Genomic DNA, 15,243 nt, shown 5'->3' with positions numbered 1-15,243 from the left:
TATATGTTGGTGTAGTGTGTGACTGATAATCAGGATATGTTTATTCAGACAGTCATAGTATTCTAGGGTTCATTTTGGGTACTGGTATTTTGCTGAAACTGTGTTGCAAATGTTTCTGGGTGGACATTTTTGCACCACTCTCTGCTTTTCATTACAGTTCCATCCCTGTAGTGCATGTTATATTTGAATATACATGTGTAATTTCCCAGAGGTGATGTGGGGGAGTGTCATGTTGGTCTTACTGTGCTTCATGAGGTGCTGGGTGACATGTTTGGCAGCTGTCAGGGGATTTCCATTCTGTTACATCACTGCTGTCATACCTCTACACTGTCCAGAGGCCTAGACCCTGTCCTGATGCGTGGCTCATATGTTTGATCTGTTCCCCAGACAGTTGTTGTCTTTGGCTAATCGGTAAATACTCTGGGGAATGCAGTCAGTAAATGCTAGCATCCATTGGTGTTACTGACTTTATATCCCTCAAAAAAGATTTGTTACAACAAAGCCGGTAACACCAGCAACTGTCTACATTTATCACAGCAATATGTCCAATATACTCCTGTGTTTGAGCCTCTGCCCCCAGTTATGTCAGGCTTTGTCCAGATGTCATGTACTAAGAGGATCAGAGGTATGTAGTATCATTATTTATTGCATTCATTCCTGCTACCATCCCAGTGATGTCATAGACCCCCCAGACATGTAACAAGGAAGTGGCCATAGATATGAGTCCTGTGCCTATACATTCTGTGGGAAACTGCATTTGAGAGGTCTGTGTATGCCTGCCCATTGTTGAAAGACTGTCAGGATTGTGTAGCAGTGTAGTGTGCACTATTATTTGGTCTGTGTAAGGAGGGGGCACATGTGAGTGTCATGGGTCTTTTCTATCTGTCTGTGCATGCTGCTTCAGTTTCTGGTTCCCTATCGCCTGTATATGTATGTACGTGCAGACCGTGACATGTCCCGTAATACCTCACAATTCCCACTACACTGTGACTTGGGGCAGTATATGTAGGGGTAATGTGTGAGAGTGGCAGACGAGATTTTTTTGCTCATACAGTCATTATACCATAGTGTTCAGTTTGCTTAGTGGTATGTCACTGGAACTGTGGTGCAATTTTTGGGGGTATACACTTTCACACCAGTGTCTGCTTTCCAGGAGTGTTACATCCCTGTAGTGCCTGCTATATTTGCTAATGCATGTGTATAGCCCCAGAGCTGGACTTGGGTAGTGTTATATAAGTCTGATTGTAGTTTGGACATTGCTCGGTAGTTCAGTGTAGTTTCCCTACTGTTGTGTTATGTCCACATATTTGTAAGATGTCCAGGAGTCTGGCCAATATCTTTGTTCTGGTCCCCATAACTGTTGTGTATTCCTGACACATCAGTGGGATGATGTAGGGATTGAGATCACTAACTAATGGGAAGCAATTGAGTCCTGGAATTGTGATATTTCAGTCGATATATGTTAGGACATACAGTATTACTACATCAGCTTTCACTTATCTATTGACGTATTTTGGATATGTCCCTATTTTCATGCCTTTGTCCCCCCACTTTGTCAGGCTTGGTCCAGATTCACTGCACTAAGGGGTTCTGAGCATACCTCTCCACTACCAGTATTTTCACAGAATGTCAAGGTGTTTAGCCCATACTTCTGTTCAGTTCCACAATTTATTTGTATTTGCCTGGTAAATAACAGTGATGATCCAAGGATTTATGTCAGTAAATAATGACATGACATTTCAGTTTCCATCCTCATATCAGTAATTGTCTGCTGAAACGCACCCTGTTGTTGTAGAAAATGTCTTCATTTGTAACAGCACTATTTGAAATATGTCCCTATATGGGGCCCATTCTCCATTCTCCCCCCACCTTTTACAGCCTTTGTACACATTTCTTGAACTAACAGGTTAAGAGGGATTGTTCTGAGGTATAATTGCACTGCATGTTATATACATTCCAGTTTGATGACCGGGGATGTCCACTGGGCTCAGGGAGCCCATTTTCAGTGGAGGCCCGGGGAGAAAAACTCCATGTTACAAAGTTTAGATACAGATACAATATAGAAAAGAAAAACAATTTACAATTATGTTTCATGCTAGACAGCAGGTGTAATGTCTTAGGTACCTGTTACCTTTAGATACAAACACAATATTATTAATGAACAATTTACAGTTACATTTCATGTTAGAGAACAGGTGTAAATTCTTAGGTACATGGTTCAAATTTGATATTTACAATATGTACATGTGTGTGGTAGTCTATAGATCATAGCTAGAGAGGCTAGTAATCATAGTTGGAGAGGGGTTTAGAGGTGGAGAGAGAATTATAGGACTACGTGGGGAGAATGCAGTTGCAACTAGAACAGTGTAGCATATATATATATATATATATATATATATATATATATATATATATATATATATGTATATACATATTTTTCCTTCCTTCCTTTATATTTTTATATATGTATATATTATGACTCTACTTTTTCATATATATGTTTCATCAGACATATATCTATATATATATATATATATATATATATATATATATATATATATATATATATATATATATATATATATATATATAGATATATAGATGTGTGTGTGTGTGTGTGTGTGTGTGTATTTATATACAACACATGACTGGTTCTACAAAGCTTTCTCCCTAATGTTGTATGCCTCTGTTGCATGATATATTTGAGAAAACAACATGATTGACTGCAGCTCAGATGGTGTAGTGGTGCATTCTTTTGACTATAGTGTTCGGGGTCATGGGTTTGACACTTGCGATAATGTTAAATAGCCCGAATGCATGATATGGTTGTTAAAACAGTACACTTTTTCACAGCTCAGATGGTGTAGTGGTGCTTTGTTGTTATTGTAGAGGACAGCATCCCCGGTCTGAGACATAGCAAGGCTGACTATTTTCATTGCTGGGCAGAGCAAGGTCTGATGGAGTGATGAAAGCACATTTTAGCATATTATACTTATAGATGTTTATTACAAAATAATATTTACATACACATTATAATTTTACATTTACCTTCCATGAATCAGCCTATGTGCTTTCATTAAATTATATTCTTGTGTGAGTACACTGTATGGGGTACTTGTGTTTATATAGGGGTTTCACATCTTTTCTACACTGACATTTCACTTTTGGTACTGCTACACTATTCTGTTTGACAAAAAAGGTTGCTACATAATTTAAGTTTACTAAAATAATTTTAACTCTACTTTCACAGAGGGAAAAAATTGCCTGTTGTGGGACTTGAAAAATGAATACCCACATACAAAGCCACAGCTCTGACCACTACACTACCTTGACTTGGAAATTTTAACTATTTGCATTTAGCTCCTATGGAATGTTTAAGCTATGATAAGCACTATGCCATAATATGCACACCCACTTAGCTAGACTTAAACATTCCTTAGGCTACTGGACACAAAGTTTATTTATTATTATGATATTATTAGGTTATATGGGTGTGTATTGTGATGTTCTGACAACTACTTTGGACTGCAATTGTGAAATACTAGCACTGATTTTCCTTTTAGGCTGCCAGCCTTCAGGGACTCCTGCTAATACATGTTCTGTTATCAACTTTCTAAGTGTGTGAGGGCAATAATTAACATCTGACCCTGTTTCTCCCCCCATCATTATAGGCTTTATCCAGATTTTTTGCTCTAAGAGGTTGAGAGGTATGATGACCAATATTTGAGTTTTTCCTTCGGAAAATGTATGTTAACACAACTCTTTTTATTCTAGCCACTTTCGTGTGGTTTATCAGAGCAATATTTAAAATGTGTCCCTATTTGGGGGCCTTTGTCTCCCCATTATTTTTGCCTTTGTCCAGTTCCTTGTGCTGACAGATTGTGAGGTATGAGTGTCATGTGGCACTTTAGCAATGCAGGGGGTGTGTCACAGAACCTGTAACACACTCCCTGCATTGCTTTCCTATTGCATTTTTATTTCAGTGCCCGCAGATACTGAAATGATAATATTATCATTTTACTGTCTGTGGGCACTGAAATACTGGCATAATATTAGAGCAAAGCTCTAATATTATGCCAGTTCAGCTTAAAAAGTGCCGTACGGCACTTTCTGAGTGCAGGGGGTGTGTTTAGTGTCTGTGCACTACTCAGACACGCCCCCTGCACTTGTACATAGTTCGTGCCCATGTCGATTGAATGGCAGCTCGCCTTCATAGATATGTAAAGTGTGCTGCTGTTCTAAACAGACACGAACCTCTCAGTGCAAGAATAGGCTTATTCTTGCATGGAGATTCCTGAATCCGGGGGTATGTCTATGGGGATGAGCTATATGTCTTACCGGATACAATCCTGCATAAATGGTCATACATTATCTCCAAGAAATACAAATATCCTAAGATAGAACTTTGGAGATAGTTTTCATAAAACTACTATCTGCATTATTTTACTGAAGTTTCTAACAGTGTATATTTAACAGAAAATTTCATTTTGAATGATGAAAGGCTCCACACTAAATAAATAAATAATATGTAAAATTACACATAGTTCATTTTTAAAATATATTTTGCAGAAGTATAACTCAGATAATTTTGCTCAGTACTCACAAAATTTTATAAAGTATATATATATATGTAGTACATTTAAGAGGTAGGCAATGTTACATAAGTATGCATAATAGATACATTTACCTGTTCCATTTGAAACTTCTCCTTCTGAACATGGTATACAATCAAAACAGCAAGCTGGCTGGCCCTGCCTTGTGGCTTTTCGATAACCCACAGTACAGCTTTTACTGCAAACTGAAACTGGAATCTAAGAACAGTAGAAGTACATCAGGGCTTTAATCAATTTATACTAGTGTGTAAAGTAATTTTTAACAGTCTTTGGACAGTAGACAGCAAGCATACATACAAATGTAATATATATTAAAATAAAAATATTAACGGGGCTATCCCCAATGCTGCCACAATACATCTTTCCACAAAAAGAAATAAATAGCAACAGACACCATTGGCAGTACATAACATTAGTTGATCAGCAACATATGGCACAGCAATCCAATACACTTTAAAAACTAAAATAGGGATATATTGAAGCACAAAATGCTCAGGAATGCAGAAGTCAACAGAATCAGTCCTGCCACTGGGAATGCTATAAGCCATGATACAGGATGATTTGCAAATGCGACCAGTAGCTGGAAGAACAGCACAGCTGTGGTTTAGACTGCAGTTAAACTAGCTGTCATATCAGGGCATCACAGACAAATACAGGCTAGACAAAGAGTGCAGACTGTTTGTAAGATGGGTGCACCCCGAATGCCACCATGGAATCTGTATTCTTATCTATTCCCACTAAAAACACAGGGATGCCTCTGCTGTGGTATATTGGCAACTGAGATATTCCAACAGCATGTGAGAGTTATTGTAGGGATGTGCCAGACAACTGCATGATGCATTTTGCATTGGTTTCTGGCAGTTATGTGCCACAAGGCACAGGATTCCATCAGGTTCCTAAACAGGTAACAGGAATGACAGCCATCTGACAGGTTTATGCAGTAGCTAAGTTCCCCCAGATCATTGGTGGCATCGGTTATACCTATATACAAATACCCCCCCCCCACCAATCTGGAGAAACTGTAGAATGACCTTCTAACCAGAAGACATTGCCCTTTGTTAACCTGGGGCAGCTCATGGTACTTGCTGCTGGGCAGCATCTGCCCAGTGGGAAAAGAAAAAAATGAATGACTGATTTATTTATTCAGTTATTTATTTATTTACTTATTTACTTTATTTTTTTATTTTATCATGACACACTGATGCTATCCTAATTCATTTTCTTTACTCACTTACATGAAAATGGTACCCCTGACATGCTTCTGCCCATAGACAGAGTCCTGAGTTCCTAACTGCAGGAAAAAAGTCATCTTACTCTGGTTACTGTGCTGTTTTGCAAACAGCCCAGCATAATGTTTGTTTTTAATAAGGCTAAGGCAACTATGTGGAAGCCAGAAAAGTCACATGAAATGGGGCCTCAGAGGCTACTGCATGAAGCAGTCAGCAGCCATTTTTATTGGCTCAAACCTGACGGAAATAGAAAGGCAATTTGATTTATTTAGTTGATTATAAATACCGTATATATATATATATATATATATATATATATATATATATATATATATATATATATATATATATATATATACATATATATATATATATACATATATATATATATATATATGTACACACACACACACACACACACACACACACACACACACACACACACACACACACACACACACACACACACACACACACACACACACACACACATACATATACAAAATATGTGTATGTGGTACTGAATATGCTCTTAGTTGTATCTGATTTTGCCTCATATTTTTGGTATATTAGTAAATTAGTAAAACAAAGGCACACATTTGAGTTTTAGACTTAGTAACATTATGAAAACAGTTGTCAAAGTGAATCCTGTTGTTCCAGCAATTTTTGAAATATATCAGGGCAGTATTTTCCCTGATTTTGGTCCTGTCCCCCCATTATTTTTTCCTCTTGATTATTAAGATGTGAAGTGTGAGAGAGGAAGTTGAAGTGAGTTGGATAATGTATTTTGACAGCAGTGAGATAAGAAAATACATTCCTGTATAGCAGTTTTGGATTCATTTGATCCTAATCATAGTTATCAGGTATAAAGTCACAGTTATACCAGTTGTTGTAAATGCTGGTTACGTGTGTGTGTGTGTGTGTGTGTGTGTGTGTGTGTGTGTGTGTGTGTGTGTGTGTGTGTATACATATATATCTTCTTCTTCTTCTTTTGGCTTTTTCCCGGTTAGGGGTCGCCACAGCGGATCACCTGTCCACTCTTGATTGGCAGTGCAGTTTTACAGTGTCGAGTTGCAAGCCCGGCGCCCAACCTTCCACAGAAGGCACGTGTGTACACATATATATATATATATATATATATATATATATTCACACACACACACACACACACACACACACACACACACACACACACACACACACACACACACACACAATTTGTGTATGTGGTACTGAATATGCTCTTAGATGTATCTGATTTTGCCTCATATTTTTGGTATATTAGTGAATTAGTAAAACAAAGGCACACATTTGAGTTTTAGACTTAGTAAGATTCTAAAAACAATTGTCAATGTGAATCCTGTTGTTCCAGAAATTTTTGAAATATATCATGGCAGTATTTTCCCTGATTTTGGTCCTGTCCCCCCATTATTTTTTCCTCTTGATTATTAAGATGTGAAGTGGGGGAGAGGAAGTTGAAGTGAGTTGGATAATGTTAAAAACAACAAACTGGAAACACCGGCTCCAATGTAAAAACAATCCTGCACATGTAAAAGTTCGTTTGAACTGAAACGGCACTCCAAATATAATGCTGTCCAAAAATATAAGTTTGATAAAAAGCAACAGTTGCTTGTAAAAAAGAAGAACACTTTATTTACCAACCATGAAGTTAAGCATTTCGTCCCACAGGTTGTGGGACTTCTTCAGACAAACATGACTGAAACAACTGTAAGATTTAAATGCAGTCATTGGTGCCAAATTACAAGCGCCGTTCCTAAGTAACTAACAACATATAACACACTCCAACCCAATGGCACAATCAGTGTTTCTTTTTAAAACTGTATAGCGTATATGCATTCATAGACGATTCATTGGTAATTATACACAGTTAAAGTCCTAATTATTTGCAAATAAATAAAAAAATAATAATAACATAAAATCTCCATTGTTGCAATTAAAATATGCATCTTAGAATCAGATAGATTCATGTCAGACCGTATATCATAATGGGTGTTAACCACCTAATCATTTACTAATAAACAATAAATATATCCAAAATATACATATGACAGTCTACCCGGTTCTATTGTATCCGCTATAAAAGAACATCGCAAGTATTACAGATGATCACGTAACCTTCATCGCTGTTGCAAAGTCCGCACACGTCAAAAGTCATGTGTACTGTATGTTTGCAGATACTATGTTATATATAGTATTAATATTAATTAGCTAACGTACAGGTTTTATTACTGTACACATACATTAAAATGTTTTATTCATTTAATTTTAAAAAGTCCTTAAGTGTGTTTTATACATTTAAACATAATAAATTGGGACGTTAGATAGTACTCATAAGTGTAACTGGCTTATTCTTTGATATAACTGAGCAAGTTACACTTATTGAATATATGTGTAACAATCATCGCAAGTATTAATACTATATATAACATAGTATCTGCAAACATACAGTATACATGACTTTTGACGTGTGCGGACTTTGCAACAGCGATGAAGGTTATGTGATCATCTGTAATACTTGCGATGTTCTTTTATACCGGATACAACAGAACTGGGTAGACTTTCATGTGTATATTTTGGATATATTTATTGTTTATTAGTAAATGATTAGGTGGTTAACACCCATTACGATATACGGTCTGACATGAATCTATCTGGTTCTAAGATGTATATTTTAATTGCAACAACAGAGACTTTATGTTATTATTATTGTTTTATTTATTTGCAAATAATTAGGACTTTAACTGTGTATAATTACCAATGAATTGTCTATGAATGCGTATACGCTATACAGTTTTAAAAAGAAACACTGATTGTGCCATTGGGTTGGAGTGCATTACATGTTGTTAGTTACTTAGTAACGGTGCTTGTCATTTGGCGCCAATGACTGCATTTAAATCTTACAGTTGTTTCAGTTCTGTTTGTCTGAAGAAGTCCCACAACCTGTGGGATGAAAAGCGCTTAACTTCATGGTTAGTTAATAAAGTGTTCTTCTTTGTTACAAGCAAGTGTTGCTTTTTATTGAACTTATATTTTTGGACAGCATTATACTTGGAGTGCTGTTTCAGTTCAAACAAACTTTTACTTGTGCAGGGTTGTTTTTACATTGGAGCCGGTGTTTCCAGTTTGTTGTTTTTAACAGTTTCGCAGTTTTCATTGTTTGGTGAGTTGGATAATGTATTTTGACAGCAATGAGATAAGAAAATACATTCCTGTATAGCAGTTTTGGATTCAATTGATCCTAATCATAGTTATCAGGTATAAAGTCACAGTTATACCAGTTGTTGTAAATGCTGGTTACGTGTGTGTGTGTGTGTGTGTGTGTGTGTGTGTGTGTGTGTGTGTGTGTGTGTGTGTGTGTGTGTGTGTGTGTGTGTGTGTGTGTGTGTGTGCAGAATATATGTGTAGGAGGCAAGATTATCTCAACTGTACTTGCATTTTGCAGAATATCTCTGGTTTTCATCATATTTTGGTTTGTTCCTCATAATGTTTTTTTTCTGCCATGTCAGTTTGAATACTGGTTACTAAATACTGACAGACATTGAGTTAATAGCAGTAGGAAAAAGCATGATACTGTAAAGCCTGTTCTGGCAACATTTGAATTACATAAGTGCAATATTTCTAAGTTTGTAAGGGCACAGACAGGACTGTATCTTCTGAGAAAACAACTGTCCTTGATTTTGGTCCTTTGTCATCTGATTTTTTTAGCTTTTTACTTTATTCTTGAACTAAGATGTTGAGCAGAATGGTGGAGTGCAATGTAGTGCAAACTGTTTTCTGAAGGTGAGCTAAGATACATTCGTGTGTGGCAGTTATTTATGTTTGTATTTATTCATTTCATCTCAATCATAGTCCTGCTGTACATAGTCAAATGTCATACTGTAATTGATGGACATGGGTGTTGACTGTGATAAAACATTTCTTGTGGAGGAGAGATTGCAGTGCATATAAAGTCAGCAAGTTAGCGATATTTCTTTCTTTTTTTTTCTTTTCATCACAAACATCATCAGGTTTGTGACAATCTGGGCAGGTTGTGTATGATGGCTGCTATCACTGGTACAGTGGAGCAGTGAGTAGAATTGTTGTCTCACTTTGCTTGATTCTGTAGTTGGGTTTTTGACTATGATTCCTTCTGTGTGTAGTCTGTCTTTATGAAGATTTTATCCTGAAGTTCTGGGTTCCTCTCCCAAACCCTTAGCTATATAATATATATCTCTAGCCATTAATCCTTTTACTTTCATAACAATCTTAACACCAGAAGGATATACAGAGATACCTGTTTTTTTGGAGGGTTAAGGAGATAGGCACTATTCTCAGATAGGATTTATACATCCTTGTAAGTGTTTGACCTCTCAGTTTATTGGGCACTATTGCTTTGTTAGCTTCAAACACTTAACTTTATGCACAACTTAGATTTCCTTGAAAGAAAAACTAAGACTAAATTTCTTTCCTTGTTCATGATTTTTTCCCAGCAATCACTGGATCAAAAGGTTGTAAACAAAGCTCTGTGAATCACCTCACAACATCTGGGACTTTATGACTTCTGGGGCTTCTTGGTTCCCCAGATCCCCAGCTTTGTTCATTTTCTTTGTCTACACTTATTCAGTGGTGATTTGGCCAGATAAGATGTGTTAAAAGAACAGAGATCTTGGCAAAAAAAAATAAGACTAAGTGCAAAAAATCAAGAAGAAAGTAATCTATCCGGCTGGTGTAGGGACAGGCTGTGGAGAAGTTAGGTGAAAGGCACTGAGGAGGTGTAGGTAGGACTGTTGTGCAACATGCGGTAATCATAGAGTCCTTTGGCTAGAGCTCCATTTCACCAAAAGCTGTCCTTATAGATTGTAGTCACACATCTGAGGTGAATATAGTCAACAAAGTGGCCATAAACAGTGGGTACTGAGACAGTCTGTGGATGAAAAAGAATAACCCTATGTGCTGCTTGATCACAGGTAATGGTCACTGAGCTGCTGTAGAGACCCCTCTAATTCCAATTAGCCCTACCCTTTTAGTTGCTTCCTACATACCCCTTCACTTTGAGGTCATTAGCCACCACTGATGTTAACTGAAAGGTAATGTGCTCAGCAGACAACCTTATTATAACCTGTCAATATACAAACTACCTCCGTGTTGATAGATAGTGGAATAAGAGAAAATTTCATCTATATGGTTGTACCAGAAGACCACTTATTAAGTAGGATGACAGAGATGAGAGTGCATGTAATAAGCTGGCAGTATAGTAACTATCAGAACTAATATAACATCTCACTAGCAGGTTACAGTGATTGTCCACAGGAACCATGACACATATATGATCACCATCCATGCCTGCAGAGCATACATCATACCACATAACATCACTATGAGTGTATTTGGTGTGCTGAAGGCCTGATTCATTTGTCTGGTTGCCTCCATAAATACAGTGCAGTATTCACCAGAGAAGGCAGTGCTGATGGTCATCATGTGTACCAAGTTGCACAATATCATATGCAAAGCATGGTGGCCTAACATTCTAAGGTATCACTGAACTACTCCAAAACTCAAAGCAACTAGATAAAAATGACTACTGTTTCCAGCAGCCAAAACGGAGGACATAGGTCAGCAAGCAACAAGTTACAGTCAGTAGCATTTTGCCACATTATCAAGTGCAGACCACAAAGTTTGCTTCACAACATTGACTCATGACATATGACAGATACAGTAGTACACAGAAAATCATATGCTGCAAGTATGAGAGGTTATTGGATATAGCAACATATGTCAGGCACTTATAACTCTGTGACCAAGACATGCTACCATCATGTATATATTCATATTGTGTGCTTACTTACATGCACATGTGTCTAACTAAGCAGTGTCAGCTGAAATGATATACACCGTCATGTAGGCAGGAGGAAATGTAGGTAGGATCTCACAAGGTACATCAGTAGTTAGCCATGCAAGAGTATCAAGGTAGGTATACTGAATATGACAGGAGCAATCTGTAAGTACATGCCCCTGTGGTACTGCTGGTCACTTCTCAGGCAGAAGTCGATTCCCAAATATGCAGGATAATATATAGGAATGCATCAGCACTACCATGATAGGCTACAATAGATCAACATATAACATAGTGCAGGAGAGTATATAAGGCAACTGGGTGGAAGAAATACCATGGCAGTATTCCAAAGACATCTGTTTCACATGAAAGTTAGTCTTTCCAGGGTTGACATTCATATAAAACATCATATGGGGTGACAAAGATGACAGAACAGATATTGACACAAGCCAAGTCATAGTGTAGGGAAACACATGAGCAGGAATTACTCAGGACAATCATGTGGACATCTGGTACAAGAAAGCACACCAATGAGGCATGTGTATCTATGCATACTGCTATAGTCATCAGTCAGTTAATGGGCAATAGTAGTGTACACAGATGGAGATAAAGCCATGTAGCTGTAATGCTCAAGGGATACAGAGCATGAAAGAAATTCAGAGAAGTAAATGTAGGAGTTGCAACAGTGTGAGTGTGTCTGTGTGTGGCTAGATTGCCACCATCTTATGAGAGAATGGGGTAGGCAATGCAGAGGTCTGCATGTATGTAGTACAGGGGTACAGGAAACATGAATCAGGACTGCATATATGCAGATAAATATGCTACACACAGCATGATAGGGGTGCACCATACCATACATGTTCATATATGTTGTAATAGCAGACATCACCATATTAGACATGACAATGTGTGCCAAACATGTACAGGGGTTTCCCAATGTTCATTTTATAGGTCAGCAGGCATACATAGACATAGCACATTGGTAAAGTATGTGGTAATTACCGGCTAGATGTGTCCAACGATGGCATGGAAGATATAAAAAAGAAAATCTTGATGGCATGCAATTACTAATGTGCAGTAGAAATACAGACCAGTGAGTCCTCCACTGCCATGTAACAGTAACACATGTGAATTTTGCAATGTAGGTGTTTAATAGCCCATGACATGAGATGATGGTAATGCCATGAACATCACCAAGGGGTGGATCCACTGGAGTCATCATTACCACAAGTAAGGGTGGAATCAGTGGCACCATGGAAGGAAGCAGTATGTAGGGTACACTAATAAAGCTGAGGACATCCACATTGCTGGCCTCAAAGTTATATGTGGACACCTCTAGCACAGTGACGGCATAGTGATATGCAGGCTACGCACATCTCATAAGCTATTTTCACTAGTGCTTTCTCTAGCTTGTTTTTGTTTATGATGTTCTGATGTGAGAACTGGTTTATCTGCAGTTTGAACCACAGCTGTGCCATTTTACTTGGGCTATCTTCCTCAGATGGTACATTCTGTGAATGAATAGCTTTTTCACCTGTGACATAAGCACAATATGCACATCAGACCTACACAATGAGTGAGACTATTATCCTGTGTCATGTACACAGCAACTGCATTACCATAACTGGATGCAGTTCTACTCCTACTTCAGTGTCCCATCCAGCAATGACATGATCACCACCTTAGTTTCAGATGAACACCCAAAATTGCTCTGTATCACTCAGAGGTGGTGGCTCCACCACCTGCGACATTACACTGTTAATCCAGACATGTAGTATTGACTATCATATCGGCTGTCTGACAATATCAAACCCACATACTTCTCTAATGACCACTAATGGCAATATCACTATAGACAGTGTCCTCCTACAGATGAATGCACTGGAGTGTGTCACCACTACAGTCCTTCAATTTTCTTCCATGCATCCACAGTGACACTGTCTCTCTTGCCATGAGGTCATCCTGTCTATTTTTCAGGTTAGGCATCTAAAATAGTCAACAAAAATATGCTAATAGTGACAGCAATGAGCATCTACTGTAATAGAATACACCAAGTAGTAATCAGTAGTCCATATGCAAAAGTAATGCACACCAGTTCATGAAAAAGTCAACTGTGCACATGACAAAAGCATATCACTGTGCAAACATACATTCACCTCAAAGTGCCCCATATCTTGTAGAGGCAACCTGAACATCAAGTATACCTACATATGTCTTATGCTGGATATGACACAACCAAGTATTAGATAGGTACATGTGTACTTACTGGGAAAGTCATAACCTGTGCTGTAACATAGAAGTAGGGTACCAGTGCCTGGGAACATGACAGTGCTGGCATACATAGCCATGGTATATTGGTACACAATACCAAGACATAATATAAAGAATGCAAGCACCAACTGTGTGCTGTTCAGCACAGTATGGAGTATGGTGCATACCTATACATCAGTCAGGAATAGTGAGTGCCACAGCCCAGTGTGAAGGTAAGTGAACTGTGAACTGCACTAGAGGCAGGATGAAAACTAAGCAGCATATACCAAAATCAAAAGCCAGGAGAACAGACTATCAGATTCTATCATAAAACACTGCATGGGTTAGACTGTGCATGAGTTATGCTAGTAGACAGCATCTTATACAGACACACACACACACACACACACACACACACACACACACACACACACACACACACACACACACACACACACACACACACACAAACACAAACTTGGGAATACTGCATTTATAGTTGTAGATGACAGAACAGTGCAGATGACATGTGATTGCAGATGTCAAATAAAACATGAGAATGAATGTGGACAACTGTAAGTACTTTACACAGTTATAAACCCATGAAAGCAACCATTCATTCAGCAGTGAGATTTTTCCATTGTGAATAGCATGCAGGTGTCCAAACTGCTAGCAACGAATAGCTGACAATCTTTAGGAGGAGGGTCTATATTAGATCCACAAACGCTTAAATGTTCGAATCTCTAAAGGTCGACCTCTAGAGATCAAACAGTTAAGCGTTCAAATTTCTTTAAAAATTAAAAAAAATCACAAGTGAAAAAAAAAAACTAAAGGGTTTAAGCAGGGGGGCAAGTCTCCCTGCACCTCCACACCGCTACTTAAATATATCAACTCCAAGATCACGCTACAGTGTAGGGAATGGGACATTTCCTATTTCTGCACTGTAGTTCACTGAAGTGCGATCTTGGAATTGGTATATTTACGTAGCGAGAGGTGTGACTTGCCCCCCTGCTATAACCCTTTCCTTGTACTTTATTTATTTATTTATTTTTTTACAACTTTGAACGTTTAACTGTTCGATCTCTAAAGGTCGACCTTTAGAGACTCGAACATTTAAGCATTCGTTGTTGTAATGTATACCCTTAGGAGGATGAGATGACTTTGTTAGCTGAACTGAACCCACAAGGTGACTAGGATTATGTTCCCCATCAGTGATGGAAATGAAGTATAATTGTTAGATCCCTAATGATCTCTCAGTATTTTTGACTTAATTTGGGAGAGGATTGCCCAAGTTCTGCAAAGGAGGGTCAGAATCTTC

The 15,243-nt window shown here is 38.0% G+C and overlaps 1 protein-coding gene across 1 annotated transcript in view; it reads right to left on the bottom strand.

Annotated features, from left to right (window-relative positions):
- The window catches only part of LOC122790541 (extracellular calcium-sensing receptor-like), a 557,593-nt gene that overhangs the window by 82,556 nt on the left and 459,794 nt on the right, over positions 1–15,243 (bottom strand). The window contains exon 5 of the mRNA XM_044058091.1: positions 4,688–4,811. Within this exon, the coding sequence (XP_043914026.1) occupies positions 4,688–4,811 (124 nt within the window). The remainder of the gene's footprint in view (positions 1–4,687; positions 4,812–15,243) is intronic.

Source organism: Protopterus annectens, chromosome 16.part0 (genome assembly GCF_019279795.1).
Source record: "Protopterus annectens isolate FY-2018-M chromosome 16.part0, PAN1.0, whole genome shotgun sequence".
NCBI lineage: Eukaryota > Metazoa > Chordata > Ceratodontiformes > Protopteridae > Protopterus > Protopterus annectens.
This window is presented reverse-complemented; position numbering and strand designations above follow the sequence as displayed.